Below are 21,236 nucleotides of genomic sequence, written 5' to 3' on the forward strand. Positions count from 1 at the left end.
AAGATGCAGCCATTAATGACCCGTAAGTGATCGTTTCCTGACTTATGAACTTTTGACCTTGAAATGATATAGGATGCTGATGGGTAAGTAGCAATTTTTGTACCTTTTTTTTTACATTAACTCGAGAGACTCCTATTGACCTATGCTATCATCCCTAATTAGGAAAAAAAGGAAAAACGGTTTGTCTGGAAATATTACAATTTAGAAATAAACAATTATACGTTTTTTGTTTTTTTTAAATTACTTTTTTGCTTGTCTTTTGTAATTCCGCCTGATTGTCTCAATTAATTATAAACATGCTGAACTTGTTTAGTGTCCTTTGTTTGGTCTGAAACAATTTCACCAACCTCTTTTTTTGTGACATGTCCTGAGTTGTGCTTTCTTATGTTCATTTTTAATGTCTGAATTGATTGGTTAGATTCAAGTCATTCTCACTAGCCTAAAGGAGAACTCTTACTTCCCAGGATTTATAATTTTATGTTGACTTGTTCCTATGTTTAACAGATATATATATATTTGTGAGACGTCAAATAAAAAATTAAATCTAAAAATCCTCACCTCTTTATCCTGCGACTCAGCGTCTCCATCTTCGCTCTCTATAAATCATTATTGCAAGGTCTATCCTTTGCACCTGGAAGTCAGAAAAGAGAAAGCAAACGCAGAAGAGTAATAAAACAGTGTTTTTATTTTTTCCTCCTCATTTGCCCTACCTGTGCCAAACCAGAACTGGACTGTGGTGTAATTTATATATTTTTTCATATATTTCACAATGAAAATAGAGGATATCATGAAAAAAAAAAGGTTCACAAAAGTTATATGTAGTTTTCTTTGATATATTTGATAATTATTAATTTATTATTTTTGGCATTAATATAGCGCCAACTTATTCTGCAGCGCTTTGCAATATTATAAAATGGGGAAATTTAACAGGAAATGAGACAATTACAAAATGTTACAGGAACAATAGGTTGATAAGGATCCTACTCAAAAAAGCTTACAGTCTAGAGGAGGCGGGTATAAAAACACAAGAAGAAGGGCATCGAAGGGAATAGCAAATAAGCAACAAGGTGGGAAAAATAAAAATCATGTAATAATATTAATCAAAACTACCTGTTACACGTATGATTTCTATTTTTAAAAAAGGTTTTACCGCAAAAATAAACTGTGGTCTTTCAGTTTCAAATATATCCTATGCTATTGTATTGAATTACTTTGTTCTATTGTTCCACTGAGATTAACCCCACTGCATGGCAAAAAAAAACAACAAAAGAAACACTAGTCTATTCCCTTTCTTTTTGCATGCAGTACAATATGTGACTACAGGAAAGACTTGGGGCATGATTAGCAGTCTACATTGGCTGGATTACTTCTGTTCTCTCCGTACTGGCTTTTTTTCAAGTATGCTTTTTTCAAGATTTCCAGATGTTTTAAAGGAATAAGCAACACTGCAACACACAAAAGAAAAAGAAAAAAAATAACAGAAATAAAATCAAACAATGTCTGCGTAGATTGGTACAATGTTTTCATATTTAGATAGCATACTGCTCAGGCAAAGGTATATTCTCTAAATGTGTTGGAAAGCAATAACTGTGAAATATGGGAGTTAATATGAATTGTGGTGTTACTCTTCCAGCTTCTAGCCATGAGTATTCTAGCTGCTAGCTACTGTTTACACCAGGCTTACCAACTGTTCTGATTCAGGCCCTGATTTCAGAGTTCTGCCCCCAAATCACACATTCACACACAAAAACAAACATTCAAAACATCCAGTGATACACAATGTATAATTAACATAAACAAAAGCATCCCTCTCTCTCGTGGAGACCTTGTTCTGGTCTTTAAATGAAAAATATGTAGGCAACAAATGAAGATACAGCCAATCCTATTAAGGACAAGAGGAGAAACAATAGTTCCCAGATCCATATTTTGCTACCCAGCCAGCATATCATGAGAGGTTTATTAAAGGCACTAGCACTGTGTTAGGGTACTGTCTGCCCTGATAGGGACCCACCAAAGCCTGCTCACCTATACTCAAAGCTGAGATGTGTCGTCTGCCCAATATTTATTTATTTATTTATTTATCAAATATTTTACCTCTGAAAGATACATTGAGATTTCTCTTGTTTTCAAGTATGTCCTGGGTCCACAAAACATTACACTGTTACAATAGGATACAATATTATAAAAAATATAATATACAAACAATATATATACATACACACATATATAAATGTAATACATAACAGGTAATAAATATATTCTACCATGACAGGTGCATTCTGTGCTGAGGTATATTGCCATAGATCTCTTAAAAGATTTTAGATTAAATGAAGATTTGACTGTGTCCCTGAGGTTATTCCATAATTGCGGTGCTCTGTAGGAAAAGCAGGATTGAGACACTTCTTTTTTTGTATTGTGTCATGCTACATATTGTGCTAATACTGGATCGGAGGTTATAGGAGGTGGGAACAGCCGGGGAGAGCATTCTACTCAGGTAGGGTGGGAGCTTCCCAGAAATGCTCTTAAACACCAAATACATGAAAAGACATGTTTAGGGTAAATACCTAGAAGTGCAATATCCAATAATTGTAGATGCCTTATGTCAGGCATACATTCTGGTTAAACATCTGGATGGTTCCACAAGATGTGACTATGCATATCCTCTCCTCTACTGCTTCTCCAGTATAGTGGTAGTCTTTCAGATATATATGGGATAAGCGGGCAGTTTATACATTATTATTTTTAATTTTTATATCGGTATAATATGTGCAAGTAGTGTAATGTCAGGGTGTTTTTCAAATACTCAGCTGCTCTTCACAGCCTCTTTCTCTGACTGACTTTTGATTTAGTTTCTTTGAAATTTATATATTGATACATATTAATGTGCTTGTACCAGATAGGTTTAGTCTGGGATAATTTGTATTCTGAGTTAAACGGTTTCAGACTGTCCACATTTAATATAGATATAACATATGGTTGAAATAATAATGGCTTGCCAGAACCTTTCTTACCTGCCAGATTAACCAGATGACCCCCGACTTAAATAATCGCAAATTTTCTTTTTGGTCTGAAGTCCTTTGAAATAGTTCACCACATTTCCTGATGTAGATTACACTAAATTGTTTCTAATACTTTCCTGAAACAGAGATACATGTCTTTCTTTACCAAGCCCTGCACTTTATCCACAAAGTTAACAAATGGAAACTGGACTTTGCTGAATAGTCAAAACTAAACTATAGACCCAATTCACTAGTTATTGCATTAAATCAATATTAAAAGGTTACTAAAACCACCATGACCACTTCTTCTTTGGGAAGGTGGTAGGAATCTGTTTGTGCAGAGTATCTAGGCTCACAGATATTTGCATTCAGGGGCTAGTTACACCCCCAGCACACGTGACTCACACAGCCTGGGACTCTAGAGTGCCTAATGTCAATTCTGTGCAAAAAGTATTTCTGTCATCAGTGCGTAGTGTGCGCTGTGACAGACGGTGTCCGCATCTTCCCTTTTAGACAGTGCATCTGCAAAGGGTAGCCTGCCCTTCCCTCCATTTTGTAAATAGTGTTGTTGGTTTTTTTCAATGTAATTGGAGTCACCTCTCTAACCCTCATCAGCTCCAAGCGCACATATGCTTAGAGCCAATGATAATGGTCTAATCAAGCAATTGATTGGACTTGGACCGCACGAGGGAACCTTTGATGTCGGTTAAACTTAATCCTTAATTTGCTGATTTATAAGGGGGAGGAGGGGGGGGTGGGACACATAATGAGTAATGTCTAATAGATCATGCTAAACTGAAAAAAACTTTTTTTTTAACATGGGTTGGAGTAACCCTTTAACTAATGACCATAGCATAATTATGTTTTTTAACAAAACACTTTACTTACCTGGGCCTCAGGTTTTATTCCTGCATAGTTTTTCATCCTTCTGAAGTTGAAAACACAAGCCTATAGATTCAGGAACAGTATGATCTATTAATAAGCTACTGATTTGGTTGGAATCCAGCTGAAATGTTTTCCTTCCCCTTAAGGCTACGAGTACTATATAAAAAAAAAAAATACTATTCGTTGAGGCACGTGATTGTTGTTTGTTTTATATTAAAGTTCTGTCATTATATGAAATTTTTATAACCTGATTAATGTATTTGACTTGATAGCCTATTTTTGTTTTTACTTAATGCCGTTTATGCTAGCTACATTCAGATTTAGAAAGTTCTGTGATTAATTGGTTTATTATTAACATTGCAGTTTCCAGCAACACGTGGAGCTGTGGAGTGTCGTCTCTTATTGGAAACACACAGAAACCAACTGGAATTGCAGATGTATACAGTAAATTCAGACCTGTAAAGAGAGTTTCTCCATTGAAACACCAACCAGAAAGTCCTCAAAACAATGAAAGTGATGATCAGAAAGAGGAAAAGGAAGAAAATGAAAAGAATGTTGAGTCTGAGAAGATCCCAGACAGTGTTTCGGATGACATTGTAGGCTTTAAAAGTAAAACTATCCAACCAAGCGTCTTGCTTGGAGAGTTAGAACATTATGACCTCGATATGGATGAGATTCTGGACGTGCCTTACATCAAGTCTAGCCAACCCATGACTCTCTTCACTAGAGTAGCTTCAGAGAAACGGACTTCTAGCATTTACCCTGGCAAAGCAAAGGCTGGTCCTACAGGGAACCTAGAGAACCTGTCAGCCAATGCCACTCAATTTTGTGTGTTGTCTCCTGTTAAGAACTCAGGACAGCCTTCAGTCCTTGATCAGGGCAGGCATTCGTCTGGGGGTTTAGAGCACTCTCAGTCTAGCATTCAGTGTAGTTCAGTCCATGAATCTGAATACCACAGCAACGGCTTCCTGAATAGGACACTGTCTGATTCCAATGCACAGAAAGGTGAAAAAAGCATGCCAAACGGCCAGCTCAGGGCTTTCCATTTGCAGGCTGCCACTGCAGACTCACAACTGGATGGATTAAATGGGAATCTAAACTGGAGCTACACGGAGGGTGAAGATATGAAAAAAAATAAGAGCATACTAAATATTGTCAAAGAAGGGCAAATATCTTTACTGGTAAGTAAAAGAAACAGAAATAGTTTTTCTAAAAATGTGTTAAAATGTGTTTTTTTTAAATGGTTTTTTTTTTTCAATAGTTTGTTGTGAAGCTGCATAATATTTGGCCCACTCTCTTCATAGGAGAAAACAAAAAATCATTGTTTTTACGTATTGTAAGATTAAAATAAATGCATAAAAAAAAAAAATACAAAACAAATACAAAATGTGGTTTTCTAATTCTGTACATATGCCAATATTTATTTACCAGAGCAGAATACTTTAAAATAAGGCAACATATTTTTTACATTTTGTGCGTGGTTTAGCTATTTAATTATGTATATTCAGTAACTCTTACAATGTGTTAGCTCTTGACATTCTTTGCAAATCATGTGCAGCTTAGTCTGGCTCCCATCAGCTTCATGTCATTGGCTCACCGTGGGAACACTGGGCTGTCTGTTGTTCTTTGATTAAATTTCAGATTTGCTTTTTGTGCCAGCTTTTTTTGTACCAGTTTTTTGAACCAACCATTCACCAAGAGAAGCTGAAAACAAAGCCTTAAATGCCCAAAGTGTTTTGCTTGCTGTTGATTAGATGCCATGATTATGGGTTGCCAAGGTAACTGTCAACATCTTTTGATGGAGAGGACGTAAGCTTAACTCTTCAGTCAAAATCTTGGTTTGTAAACACAGAAATAACAATCTCCATCAAGATTCAAACCTCTTTTCAGCTGTACAAGTCATTGTGGGAAGCATTACCTCATTTGTCGCCCAGCCAGAGTTAATGCTGACATACCATAATAATCACATGCAAATAAATCAAAGTGAAACTATTTCTGATTGAAAAATGCATTTATTGTTTGCTTTTTTAGAATTGATGTTTCATTATTTCTCATCTGTGATAGCCATTTCAGGCACTGGAAGCAATTGTTGATTAGAAGGAAACTCATTACTGCAATTAATCTCAATTAAAGAATGTCGTTTTATACAAATACAAGGACCAGACTGGTTACCTTGGTGTTAAATCAGTGCTGTGAATGGACTTATTACTGATTTTCCATAATGCATTCTATTGCACCACTATTTCCTGTTAATTTTACGCAGGATGACCGTGGGTTCCATTCATCTTGTATCAAGTGATCAACAGAGTTTTCAGGAAATCTACATTTACAACTGTTTAAACTGATTTACTAACAGTCAAAACAAAGTAGGGTCCTATCTTTAACAAGAAAGAGCTATGGCAGTAGTTCTCCTTCTGCTAATTAAACACACAGGAGGGTGATGCAGGCTCTGGCAAGGAAATTAACAGAGCAGGAATTAAGAACATCACGAATTTAAACACATTGTGCGATATGGGAAGGTTAAAAATTAGACTTCTTTTTCAGGAAATGTGGAGGGAGGTTGTGTGAGTCACAGCTAATGCAGGTGCGGCTAGGGCTGAATACACAAAGTAAGTTATCTCCTAAATGGCAGAAAATTGAACAGTGAGACTACAGGGGCATGATCTAAACACCAAAGTCACTTCATTAAGCTAAAGTTGGTTTAGCACTTAAGGCATCACTTTGGTTTATTTCGGGACACTTTTAGTACTAGGTTATTGCGTATACCTTTGGTACTTCATGGGGTTACTCTTTGTATCAGGGATTGGTCATTGTCATGGTAACCTATATTAGCCTTTTGAGCTCCCTAAACTATGTTCAGTGTTCATTTGAAGTTCTTTGACTTTAGGCTGTGTGCTTCTGGATTGCTTGATTGTTCTTGTTTTTTTTTATTGGTGATGATTATTTTTCGAAATAGTCTTTTCAAAGTTCACTAAGGAATGCTGTTAATTTTGTCCTTTAGACAGTAATAGTTTTACTGGCACACTTGTGATTTTCTACCACAGAAAAATGCTGGCAGGTAACATAAATAATGAAAGTACATTTCTAGAAATAAATGTCCAAAGAATTGACACATCAGATATTTCGTTCCATATACATATACTTTATCTCAAGAACAATCGGGAACTAGTTAAATATCTCAGCATTGGCTTGTTAATGTTTTTTCATAAATTCTATGATAATTTAATGTTTCAAATTCCATGACAAAGAGTTTTTTTCTTTTTGCAAAGCGGGTTTTATTCCCTTAGTTCCCTAAAACACTGACAGTGAGTTATGAAAAATGTAGCCCAGCAAGAGCTGTCGAGCCAAGGGTAACCATGGGTGGGCACCACTGGCCCAGACAATGGCTCATTTTATACATTTTAAAAGTACAGACTTTTTTTCTATATGATTGAGAGTTTTGTGTTGTTTTTGCACTAGAACTACGACTACAATGTCTTTAGTTAACCATTTATATTTACATAACTAACCTCCTACAGTGATCTCTCACAAAATATAATAGGTACGAAATGTAGATTTTTCAAGCAGGGCTCTATGAAACAAAGTAAGTTGTGATTCATCATTGTCAAGTTCATGGTAAATCTTGAAATATGACGGTTGTCCACTGAGAACTTGATTTATGGGCATCTTTGTCATCTGTGCTGTAGAAATAGAAATAAAATAACCGAAAAAATTGGTTAGGCCTCATTAGCCTGTTAAATTATACAGAATCTCTTGCCAATAACCGTTATCTTCAATAACCTGCAAATGCGTTTTGTTTTGTGATCTATGTAAACAAAAAAAAAATCATCACGCTATTTTGCTAACACTATTTGATTGTCTTTACCTAAATTGTTAGATCATTTAGATCAGACAGATCTCTTATGTTTCTATAACAGTCCATAGGTACCTAAAGAGTTTGGGCTGTTTTCTATGCCGTTAATGTTGTATACTGGTTATTAATAGTAGTTACAAATATATACCCAAACACTACACTGATATTAAACATTAACTGTTACACTGCACTAACACAAAAACATTATCCCCTACAGTTCTGTAACCCTTACACTAACACTAACCCTAAACTAAAAATATAATGTAAAATAAGATACATAATAAAAAAAAGCATGCATTTAAAAAAATGCAATCTCAGCACATTTATATTCCACTTGACATTTGGATGTCTCCCAAACCCTGACATGGCAATTTTTTTCCTATAATATAATGCGCATCGTAATGTGTCCTCTTTCTCTTTCATTGCTTAATTGTATTTACATATACACTGCGTGTTTAACTGATGTATTTATTGAACATTTGTAGTCTTAAATGTGTCTTTTTATCTTTATACCTGGATGAAGCAGGTAGACTTTTGAATCTGATAGTGACTGTCAGTAATTTTTATGACCTAGCATGGAAACCAGGTGGTAAAAAAAAGACTAAAAAGGGACTTGTATTCGCTAACATAAGCTACAGCCAGTTTGCTGATTATAGACTTGTTGGTCACTGCATGCAACAAACATGGAAAGGAGTCCTATATTTCCTCTAACACAGTCTACTAGAAAATACAATGGCTGAATTCTTTGTCTTAATTACAATGCTGATATGTTGCTAGTCCTAAAAAAGTTAAGGGGCATTCCAGATGATATAAAAACAGTACATAAATGTAATGTCACACCACCAATACAATGCAAGGAAAAGCTACATTAAGAGGTGATGAATTTAAGGAGACCACACAAAATTTATATAATTACATCCCAGTTTCTATCTCTTTTGCCTACTTGAACTCACTTAGTTAAATGGATACTATAGGCATGAAAACAACTTTAGCTTAATGGAGCAGCCTTATTGTCTAGAAGATCACGCCCCTTCTGTTTTACTGCTCAGTTCTCTGCTATTTAGGAGTTAAAACACGTTTGTTTCTGCTTATGCAGCCCTAGCCACATCTGTTTCCTTTTCAAACAGATGTTAACTTACTTTAGAGGGTTTTATCTCTTGCTCTGTAAATTAACTGTAACTAGAATATGTCGAGAGTTCAAACCCTCTGCTGTCGCAGGTGTAACTTCACCTCTGGCAGCAGTATTGGATGTCAATTCTGTGTAAATCTCAATGTACAGAATCTAATTCATTGGCCGATAGCGGCCAGCAGATACACTCAGCCAATAAATTAGTGGTAGTTCCGCCATCCGCCTTCTGCAGCTTTGCAGAAACCCTTATGTCAAAAATCTTGCTTCTATGGAGATGAGGTGTCTTATCAGGACCAGATTAGAGAGAAAACTATTGTAAAATGGTTTCCACCTTCACTTAACGGCGCCAGGATACTCCTACAATCTTGGAGTACCCCTTGAAGTTCTAAGATATTTTAAATAGTAAATAAATGATGAATTATAGTACTTAGTTTTATAGCTTATACATTCTCAGGCATCTAACTAAGACATGCATATTCAATTAAACTAAAACTTGTTTTTTAAGGCAATTATGAACACAATTACCCCAAGTAATTTAAAAGCTATAGCCCATCAATAGACATTTGAAACATATTTGAAACACTGTATAAATGTCAAAGAACAGATTTTTTACATTAAATGCAGATCTGCTATAGACTGCTAAGCAAGACTATATTTATCAAAAGATTAATTTTATAGGTTTTCAGAAATAAATAATAAACGTGTAATTCTTTGGAGATGAATTATCGGTAACACTGAATTACATAAATCAAGCGTATAGACTTTAGGAAGACAATGATATTTTCTCATGACTAAGTAAATAAAGCCAGTAGAGATATCGAGACATTTTTCCTTTGAAATATTAGTTTAAACTTCAGTTCTCCTACAGTGATAAACCCAGTGGATTTTTATAATAGAAACAGAAAAAAGAATAAGCATAATTGAGATAAAAGGTGACAGTCAAAATATAGACTTGCATACAGAAGCTGGTGTTAACATGTAACTTATTGCAAATTCAAAAACGTGACATTTACGAGTCACATGGCATTTTCCAGGATTCAAGTCCTCCACTAACTGAAATGTTGCCATCTTTTACTTGTTAGTGTTGGTCATGTATCAGGTTTTGCAGTAGTAAACATTATATTTGAAGCTTTAATTAATACTTCAGTTTACTTAACGTTGCTTTTATGTGAGATTTTTTTTTGTTCCAACACGTAGCTAAAATGTATAAAACATTTGTAATTAAAGCAAACACCCTACAGGCACAGTGAACATTTTTGCAATCCATGCGTTGGGGCTAATCAGAAAATATCCCAAGGTTCTGATTGGCTGTTAACTGAGCAAGCTCTCTGTATTTTTGTGATATCTTCATGAATGTCATATACTGTACATGAATATACTCTTAATTGGTTAGATGTAGATTGGTGGTTTCCAAACAAGTTCTTACGCGCCCCTACCAATCCAGAATTTAGGGATTACCTAGTTGTGTCTAAGGTGTTTTTTGTTTTTTTATAAAAGCACCTTGGACACAACTGGGTAATCCCTAAATTCTGGACTGGATTGGGTTGGGGGAGAGGGGGAAGGCGGGGGATGAAGATGAGGGCTGGTTTGAGAACCACTGATTGAGATGATACTAATAGGTTGCAAATATATATTTTTTAAACTGCTTGATATAATTACATTTTAGGTAGCAACATTTTATCTTTAACGTTGTTAACTTCAAGATTGACAGCTGGGAGTTGCAACCTTGCCAGTCTGTAAAAATGCCAATTTCTCTCAACATTGCCACTTTTTTCAAGTGACGAGGAAGGGACAACAGGCGGAAGTGATTTAGGAGTTTGGAGTTTTCCTTTAATGGGACCAAACTATTCTGCAGTACTTTATACCGCATGTACTGGTTGGATAGAAAACCCCACAAGATGTGTTAGGCAAATTGTGTGTTAACAAGACAGTCCTGGCATGAGTTCAGTCCTCTATGGGTTTCCTTTTATAGACAGGCATAACTGATACAGTAGAGGTTTTTAAAATAGTAAAACTAAAAAACTATCTGGACATATGCTTTTTTAAACCTGACGATGATTTGGGAATGCTGGCTGTTGAACAATATCAGTACTATTACTATAGACATGCTCTGCAAATTATGAAAGCAAGCTCAGTAACACGCAGTCAAATATTGCTTGAAGGAATAAGTGATGAGGACAAGTCAGGCATGAAAACTTGTGAGAACTCCAGGATGGAATTACAGCACTGCCTATAGATAAAGAAGTGCTGGTCTCCTACCCTTAGTGCTAACTCCAAGACAGATACATTGCGATTTCCCCAATGTCTCCACTTACTTTATTTGGCTTAGCCAGTGTACTTGGCAACCATGTAGTTATGCTTTATGAGGCAGTACACCCAACCAAGTCTGTGCAGCCACATATACAACTTATCGAGTCAGCAGTTAAAACGTCCTGTGCGGATATGCTTTTAGAGTGTAACATGTGCATTGTGAGTAAATGGATATGTGGATTTGGATGTATAGGAATGTGTGTAATGCATGTGCGTTGACACCAGTGGAGGCTTGTCTATAGGGGCAAGCTGGGCATAACCAAGGGTAAAGTTTTCTGCCTCACTATCTCTAGAATAAATGATGGTCCATGCATTTTTTTTTTAAGGATAAAGCGCTTGACAAATACAGAGGTATACAGTTGACATGGCACAATGTTACATTCATATTTATGCAGTTGGAATTTTTGGTGTTGACCTCTGTGCCAGATGTCCCTGTCCTAGGTACACCCTTGTTTCGCTTTGTCTATGAACCCTGTGTTTGCTGTGTATTTGCAATTTGATGGTGCCATTCTACCCGTAAACTCTAATGTTCTATCTATGTAACGTGGCTTGTCGCCCGTGTTTATGGAAACTTGTCTGTACGTCGGTCCATGCATTATAAGGTGAAATCAAAGTAGGGCGGTTAATTGGAGTAGAAATAAGCAACGTTTCAACCACAAAAGGGTCTTTTTCATGTTTATCTGTAAACTTCACCAGCCACCATTGGTTGACACACATGTATATTCTTTGTTATACATTTTCTTGCACTAGAGTAGTATAGAGCTCTGCATAATATATTTTTCAAAAAGTGAGCATGTGAGGATAAAATGCACAATGAGTGGCAGAAGCCACAAATATATCAATTTTTTTTTGGTTTCAATGACACATCATTCTGCTTCTTTAGTCCCAACCTACTTATATCAATAGGAAATATATGACGAAAAAGCCTTGATCACCTTGTTCTTTGGCTTTACGACAAGTATTTTATTGCTACCTTTTTTGGAACGTATTAAACGTATACCTTCTGTTTTCCTTTCTTTTCCCAGCCTCACATTGCAGTTGATAATTTAGATCAAATTCATGATGAGAATGGAAATAATCTTTTGCACCTTGCTGCGTCCCACGGACACGCAGAATGCTTGCAGCATCTCACATCCCTGATGGGAGAAGATTGCCTAAGTGAGAGGAATGACGAGAAACTGACTCCAGCCGGTTTGGCGATAAAGGTAACATTCTTTCTGTGATTAAGCACCTTTTTGTGTATATTGAGAGGATAGGGCGTAAAGAACATCTAGTGAGGGAGTAGAAAACGAATATAGAAGAGGTGGTGAGATACCAAATTGTATAATTAAATTAGATGTCACAAAAGTCTTGGTAATATGTTCTTTAATCTTATAGCTCTCATTTAATAGGTAAATAAATATTGTAAATTGCAAAAGGTAGTGAAATAAAATAATATTCAAATAATAAATAATAATTTGCAGGATTTCCAAATCTTGGCTGCTTTTTAGAAAATATATGGGTGGTAGTCTAAAACGTCAGTATGTTCAAACTTCAAAATAACTATAAAGAAGTGATGTGTTTTGTATTGTAGAAATTGAATAAAGCAAATATAAAATAAAACAAAGAAGTATAGTACATTATAATGTAAATAATTATCAATATAAAAGCTGTTTGTTTAAATTTGATCTATGTTTAAATTATTAACTTAGGGTTTTTTTATATGTTTTTTTTTAATATGTTTTAATTGTTTTTTGTTTGTGGTCATTGTTATTTGTGTTCAGCCTTACATTGTAACTAAAATCAGACAGACATTTTGCTGTCTAAAAACCTACCCAGATGCTTAATCTGTCCTCTGCATACACACACATAGATATATGGACAACACATGTTTTGTCTGTTAGTCAAAAAAACAAAGGGCATTTAGTTTATAGAGGGACTGTTACCTGGAAGGTCATAGCCCATAATACGAGAAGATTTTACGTCAATCGTGAATTGTAACTTCTGTTCAGTTGCACTGAATGCAAGGCATATCCTGGCATCCAATGCAAATATATCGTCTTCCTATAATTTCACACGTGTTCATGGTGTCATGAAATTTTTTTACCTAACACTCATTTACATACAGGCTATCTTGGGAAATGGTGTTTTAAATACACTGTTAATGTATCAGAGGTATGTCTTATAATTATGTCCTTTACACATGCTGAAGTAAATTGGAACTGACACCACTGAAACGTGACCATTTATCTCTTAATGTGTTAAGCATGACACACATTGTATCATCCTCAAAAGGTGTTAGAAAGTCACGTCTGGGCAATGTAAGCATACATAGTATTTTTCTAAAACTTGATTTAAATTAATCTTGTCAACACCAATATTGGTTAAAAAAACATTTTTAAAGAAAAATGGTACTCAGTTCTATATTTCTTTCTTTTTGTTGCCTTTAAATAAATGTATTTTATTGTTTCTGATTTTTAGTTTTCGTCTTTACATTTTTAATATTTTACTTAAATCGTATAGGATCCATTATTTCTAAAGTTACTGTAGCCCTTAGAAACAAACATTGTAACTTAGTCCAATAAAAAGCTATCAAATACACCTCGAATGTTGACATTCTATTTTCCAAATTACTTAACATGTTGGAGTATAGCCACTTCCCATTAAAATACCTATAAACCGAAGCACTTATGAAAACACATCACAGCCCACGAACGTTAAACTCTCCAATGTAATAGAATTACATTTTATAAGGAGTCAAAGATGACAATCGATTGATAAATAGGTGGGCATAGGAAGATGTATTTACTAAATATTATAGTTTTTTATTACATTTATAACATATATAAAACCTTTAATGTTCTCTTAATTAAACTGGATCAATGGTTCCAAGCCAAGTCCTTTCGACACACCAATAGTCCATGATTTATGAATTTTCCAATTCTGTTCCAATATTATTATTGTTTATAAAGTGTCAACAAATTCTGCAGTTCTGTACAATAGGTGGACTAATAAACAAGTAGTTACAAGAAATAAAGTTGGATATAAAGGAACAGAAGGTGCTGAGTGCCCTGCTCAAATAAACTTACAATCTAAGAGGGGTGGGGTAAAATGACACAAGAGGTAAGGGTAAGATGTATTTCATGTATTGGAATTCCTTCCAACTGTCCTGCTTCCAGTGGGACACCAGGGAACGAAGGCGTGAAGGCGAAACAGGACCTGAAAATTGTAACTGTCCTGGTTTCAGTGGGACAGTCACAATTTCCGGGTCCTGTCTCGTCGATTTGTCTTAGCTCCCTGGTGTGTAGCAGCACATATATATTATATAATTAAATGGTTGGGGGCTGTACAATAGCATATCCACCTACCATTGACTATTAAATAACTCACATGAGGGAGCTTGGGGGAATATTAGGTCCCCTTGGTTGTAAAATGAATAGCCCTACCCAGGGAGGGATGATTGCCACTCGCACATCTCCACTGGTGGTGAAGGTGCCCGGGATCCGGGACAGACCCACAAAATGCGGGACTGTCCCGGGGCGATCCAAGCCCAGGCACACCCCATGCGCACGCCTACTCCTGGGAGATAATTGAGTTAATGACCGGGAAGCTAATTATCTCCCAGGAACAGAGAGCCCAACACAAAAAATAAAACCATAAAAGTACCCCAAAACATAATAAAAACATACAATAACCCCACAAATAGTACATCCTCAAATAGCCCTGATCCAAGCGCCCAAGTTCTCCAAATAGCACTCAGATTCATGCAGTGCAGGGGAAACACCACTGTGTCATAGTTCTGACCGGCTGCACACGTGGTCCTATGCCCAAAATAGTTCCAGGGCGTTTGGTGCTGAACGGTGTCTCAGACCTTGACCATAGTCGGTGGGCAGGAGGCCAGCTTCCACACTCCTCCAGGAGTTTGTGGCAAATGTCCGCGGGAAGAAGCGTTTGTCACACTGTACACCCCTATTATTATTTTTAAAGCCCACACTTGATGACCAGTGGGTGGGGGCATGGGGAGATCAGGTTCTCTCTGTTATTTTGCAGGCCCCATTTCCATGAGATGGGGCCCTTGTAGCGACTGGGAAATAATAGCTGCCCAGTTACTAGTTTTTAGTTACACTGATCAGCCACTGGCAAGCACTGGCCAGCTGCCATGTGACTAACACTCTCACCAAGATTTTTTTCAACTTGCACTGCCAGTCGGTAAATAGTACTTCAAATGATTGTGAATGGTAATTTGTGAATGCGCATCCTGCTGGATGCATTTTGTCCCTGTTATGTTTAAAATTGTTGCTTTGTAAACATTCTGAATTCTATACGTATGCCATGATCTGTCTCGTAAATCATGCTCTAAAATGAACAATTAATATGGAATTTTCTAATCTATGTGCTCATCCCTTCTCTTCTCATACCTTACAACCTTCCTCTGCCATCTCACATCTACTGTGCTCCTTCTTCACACACACCCTTCCCATCCTCGGGTATATTCAGATCACTTGATTCCCTCTCTTCAATTTGCATATTTGTTCCCTTAATCTCTTTAGATTGTAAACTCCTTTCGGCAGGGCCCTCTTCACCTAATGTTCCCTTATGTCATACATGTTCATTGTTAGAATGAAATGCTTGTCTTGCTTACCTCTTGTACGGCTCTGCGGAATATGTTGGTGCTATATAAATGTGATTGTAAAATCCCCAAATCCAGAATGATAAAGTCGAGAAATGCATTCTTATTGGAAATGCTTTCGCTGGTGCTGCATTCAAATGCTCATTGTTAATGCTGAGCATAGATTGCCAGGGTTATTTACCAACGTGGGAATTGTTAGGAACTTAAAGATAATTCATAGGGATTTAAAAATTTTGACAAAAATATACTGAAGGCATAGCAATTTTAGCTTTAAATTTGAAATTCACTTTGAGTTTATTATGAATTCTTGACAATTCTCATTTTAGTAAATAGCACTGTAAGTGTTACGCAAGAAGTCCAGTTGTGTTTCTGTAAATTTGGGGTTTATTTTAACCCCTTAAGGACACATGACATGTCTGACATGTCATGATTCCCTTTTATTCCAGAAGTTTGGTCCTTAAGGGGTTAAACTGTTCTTTTCTTGACTACAGCTAAACAGGTACTTGAAGAGCACTGTATTGATGCCCTTTGTTATACACGTACATGACTCAGGTAGCTTTTATAATGCCTTGATTGCTAATCCAGGGCACCTTACACAGTGGGACTCTCTCCAAGTGCTTTTGAGACCAAAATTAAGTTGGTTTATCGCTGAGACCAATCAATTTTCTGCTTTTTCATTGCTACCCAATATTCTTGCATCATGGATAGTGGCCTACTGGTTACCTCTAATTATACAAAAAACAATGTATGTTTTAGTTCTGTTCATGATGTTGTCATTGCTTCCATTGATAGCTGAAAGCTATGTGTGCTAGCGACAATTATAACATTCGAAGATGTAGCTACAAATAATGTCATTATCACATGTGCACTGAAAATCTCCTGCTGGTTTAAGAAATTGTTCCAAATATCACTTTATTTTATGACCAATAGCATAGTAGGTCGATGACAGATTCTGTTTAAACTATATTTTATTGAACAATGTCTACTTTAGTAGCTGGATTCATAACCCCTGGTGTATTTACACTGACTTTCAAATGCATTTGCCATCAGAACTAGATTTTTTTTTTATTTTTTTTTGGAACATGTCCAACGTAGAGTCTGTCTGGTTCAGCAAAGATTACCATATATTTGGAAAAAGAGGATCAAGGGAATTCTGTACAACACCTTATGGCCATAAATAATACATAATCGTTTGGAAAAAGAAAATATAATATATTAGTCTGAAAGTACATATAGTCGACACTATAAACCTTTTATGTATTTCAGCATTTGCAGTGTAAATTATTTTCCAATTTTACAAATTATTACAATTAGATCATGGATTATGGAAACAGTTTTTTTATAAAACATTTGAAAATGAAATATCACTGATTTTACAACAGACTTTCAATGAATTTTCTGTTAATAGACTTATACCACAAAAACTATTACAGGCCAATATTCTCCCAATTCCCAAACCGGGAAAAGATCCGGACACCCTGTCGAATTACTGCCCAATCTGTTTTATTAATTTAGATATAAAGATATTTTCTAAGATTCTAGCAGAAAGACTTAAAACAATCATACCTGAACTTATACATAAGGACCAAACTGGGTTCGTGATGGGCAGAGATATGGTTGACAACACCCAGAAAATCATAAATATGATAAGCCATTCGAACGCTCATGATTTACCTTCTGCTTTTATAGCCTTAGATGCGGAAATGGCATTCGACAGGTTGAACTGGAGTTTCCCAGATTTAGTGTTGGAGAATTTTAGCCTGATAGTTTTTTTTTTTGTTTTTTTAAAGAAAGTGCTATGACACTTTATACAGTCCCTCAAGTTAAAGTTATTGTTCCTAGTATGATATCTGACTGGTTTGACATTAAGAATGGAACTAGGCAGGGCTGCCCATTGGCGCCATTGCTGTATATTTTATCCATCGAACCATTGGCTGCACTAATTAGACAGAAAGAGCAGATTTATGGCCTAAATATATGTGAAGCGAATCACAAAATCACTTTATACACAGACAATGTCCTCCTTACCTTCTCTAACCCAGTAATATCCAGAAGTAATTATTGAATTTGGTAGATATTCTGGATACAAAATCAACATGAATAAAACTCAGATAATAACAGCAAATATAATTCCAAATGTTTTGGAGACATTGAGAGAGAGAGGTTTAATTGGAATTGGAATAATGAAATAAAAATAAATAAATGGCAAAGAGATTTAAATATTTTTTTTGTTCAATAGAGGAATGTGGGGGGGCTTTTACACGAGTTAAGAAAATAACACATAGTCTTAGTTTGCGTGAATCTTTTTTTTAAATTGTTCATAGATGGTACCTTACCCCCTATAGAATCAAGAAATTCAAACATAATCATTCGGACACCTGTTGGAGATGTACTAGTGCTATAGAAATATTATACCACATGTGGTGGGAGTGTAAAGGTTTAATAGAGATTAAAGAAAATATTACGCAAATCTACAAAGACCTGCACATACAAGAAGATCTATCGCCTCAAACATTCCTATTCCACCTGAATTTTCCCATATGTAGTTTTGAACAAAAAGCATTCTTAATACATATTTTGAATTTTGGTTTTGTGCTGCCTTAGGCATGTCTACACTCAGGCACCTCATAATCTAAATTCGCCCCACCCCTTCCTGTCAAGGCTCCATGTTCTTCCTCTGCCCCATTGTACGCCATTTAGGATGCTCGGGCCATAGTGATGTTATATTTCAGCTTCTGGCATCACAGAAGTACAAGGGAGCAGTGCGAGAAGAGCAGGGAGATCACAGCTCCATTGTCGCTGCCTCCATTATGCACAGCTACCCAGCTCTTGGGGAGCTGCATGACACAAGGATAACAAGGCCTATTTTAAAGCTGCCAGGGAGTTTGGTGGCTGCAGCCCCAAGCATATACCTTGTGGTAGATACAACACTGTTTGACACCTCTACTATACATTAGTAGTGTTCTTTTTTGAAAAGTGGACTAAAATACTAAAAATGGAGCAATCACTATGGAAAGCAGTGGAACCAGCAGGCAAATTATGTTGGTTTCACAGGTTTCCACAGTGATTGCTACATTTTTAGTACTTTAGTCCACTTTTTAAAAACATCTGTGGTTGACTCTCTTTTTTACATTTTTGCAATACTTTTTATATCAGAAAACGTTAATAAATCTCCCCTGTTTTATTAGTGACATTATCAGCCAACGGACAGTTACCAGGCCACAGTTACATTACATTACTGATTCAGAGTGGTGGAAAAAAGCAAAGTGAGATAAAACACTTTTCTGCTGGAATAAGTAGAGGAAAGATTGATAAATCAGTTGAGTTGAGTTTTTGAAAAAAATGGCATGTACTCAAAAAACATGATGAGGGCGCAATCAGATTTAGTAAATTGTGCCAAAATGTTTGCCGAAACTCCCCCACTGTGTTTAATGAATGAGATGCGGTTTGCTCTGCATTATCAACGTATGAGTTGTAATACATTGATTCCTACAGAAAATTAGCAAGCAGGGGGTCTCTTTTATTGGGGCTGCTGACGGTGCTTTTGGCAATGCAACTGGGCTAAAGATTGGCTACACAGACTATGTGGTTAATGCAAATGCTGGACACATTTGAGCATGCCTATTAAACCAGGTAATTTATTGGACCATAAGTTTTACTGTACGCCAAGTGTCCAGGTTCCTGGAGCGTTCTTTTGATATATGAATACAGGGAAAGTAGCTATACACAACTCAATAGAACTCTGGAAGTTGAGAAATTAGCTCATCCATCAACTTTATTGGGAAAAAGAAACGTGATATCAACTACCAGAAATGTCACAGTCACCCAGACCATGAAATCACATCTTACAAATACCAATCAATTCAATGGAAATACAAATTAAAGCTGTAAATTAATTTCCTTGTAACCACAAAGAAGAACATGTCCTATATCGAACTGAGCAAATATCTATCATCTACAACTAAAAATAGCAATATGACAAAAAAATGGAAAAATAAATCTTTTGAGACAGATCATTGCAGATTAATACTGCCAACCAAGAAAACATGAGAACCCATCTGGGTGTTATAAAGCTGAGCAGAACATGTCAAGGATCTGTTATCTCTCTAAGGTACTGACAATCTGAACTAGATACAGTTTTAAGGATAGCTTTTTGTAATCGGCCGTTTACTGATTTATTAAGTCATGTGATGCACTTCAGAATTAAAACTAAACTTGTGCACTAAAAGAAAATTAGGCTCGGCCAAACCACTATTCCTGAAAAATGAATTTTGGCCATATGTCAGATCAGTTCGACAGAATCTTGCTACCGAAAAACTGATTCAGGAACCGAATCAGACAAATCAAAATGGAGATAAAATTGGCCCAAGTATATGCATAATATAGTTCATGTATACATTTTGCAGTACACTGATAGTAGCATTTTCTCACCATTTGGTTCACAGATCAAGTGAGAAAAAGTAATCAATTGAGGGAAAAAGAGGAGAGGTAAAAAAAATGATATATATATATATATATATATATATATATATATTTTACTGTTCCTCTTTTTCCCTCTGTTGCTTACTTTACACTTGATCTGTGTATAAAATCAACATTTAGTTACTGTCCCCTTACCATTTCAGTTGATTTGTGATTTGGGTATAATTCAACTCGAAGTTTGTGAATTTGGTCACCTGATTGGAATTGTTACCCTGATTTCAGGCTGTATGGATTACTTAATTTGTGTGGAAGTGTGATTTTCATTGTTAGTTTGGGTTGGTCTTTTGGCATGGCTTTATCCATGGGCAAAAAATTATGACAGGCGGTCATAGACAGTAGACGGTATTGAAAGGCATATACTCAAGCATTTTTATTCAGGAATAGGTTATAAAAAGTACCCCCATGCTTTTATATGTACATGCCAAGTGGGATGTAAACTCCTCTGCTTAATAATAAATGGATTTGTACTTTTTAGTAGAGTTAGTTCTCAAAATCCCTTTAGTAGCCCATAGAGGAGGAAGAGTTAGGATTTTGTGTACTTAAAAGAGCAGGTGCAGATTAGTAGTAGTGGGACCACTTGTCACTACCTTGAATTATGGTTACCATATAACATGGGGACATGATCACATCTGACTTTTTTCGATTGACTTCTATTTAAGGGTAAGTTGAAAAAGTGGTCCTTGTTAAATAGACTTTACAGGATTCTGTTTTGCTAATTTTTGCTAGAAAGACATAAGAGCTGAAATGAGTTGATATGTTTTAGAGGTTTCTAGTTTCTTTATTCATCCTGGTTATTCCCTCTTTAGAAAGGTTTCATATCTTGTACAGTGACATTGCCATTGTCATGAACAGAGTGTACGTGAAACGGTTTATACTCGTGCAATGCAAACTATTTCTTGACATTCTTTATTGGGTATCTGCTTTTTTATCTCCATTTTCCATGCCTTTGGCTGTGAGGTTTGATAAGCT

General features: G+C 36.0%; 1 protein-coding gene across 5 annotated transcripts in view; it reads left to right on the plus strand.

Moving 5' to 3' along the window:
* Positions 1-21,236, plus strand: part of SNCAIP (synuclein alpha interacting protein) — a 219,318-nt gene that overhangs the window by 140,128 nt on the left and 57,954 nt on the right. For all 5 annotated transcript variants that reach the window (XM_063454126.1, XM_063454124.1, XM_063454129.1 and 2 more), the window contains 2 exons: positions 4,248-5,065; positions 12,202-12,381. In XM_063454126.1, coding sequence (XP_063310196.1) covers positions 4,248-5,065; positions 12,202-12,381 — 998 coding nt within the window. The remainder of the gene's footprint in view (positions 1-4,247; positions 5,066-12,201; positions 12,382-21,236) is intronic.

Source organism: Pelobates fuscus, chromosome 5, assembly GCF_036172605.1.
Source record: "Pelobates fuscus isolate aPelFus1 chromosome 5, aPelFus1.pri, whole genome shotgun sequence".
NCBI lineage: Eukaryota > Metazoa > Chordata > Amphibia > Anura > Pelobatidae > Pelobates > Pelobates fuscus.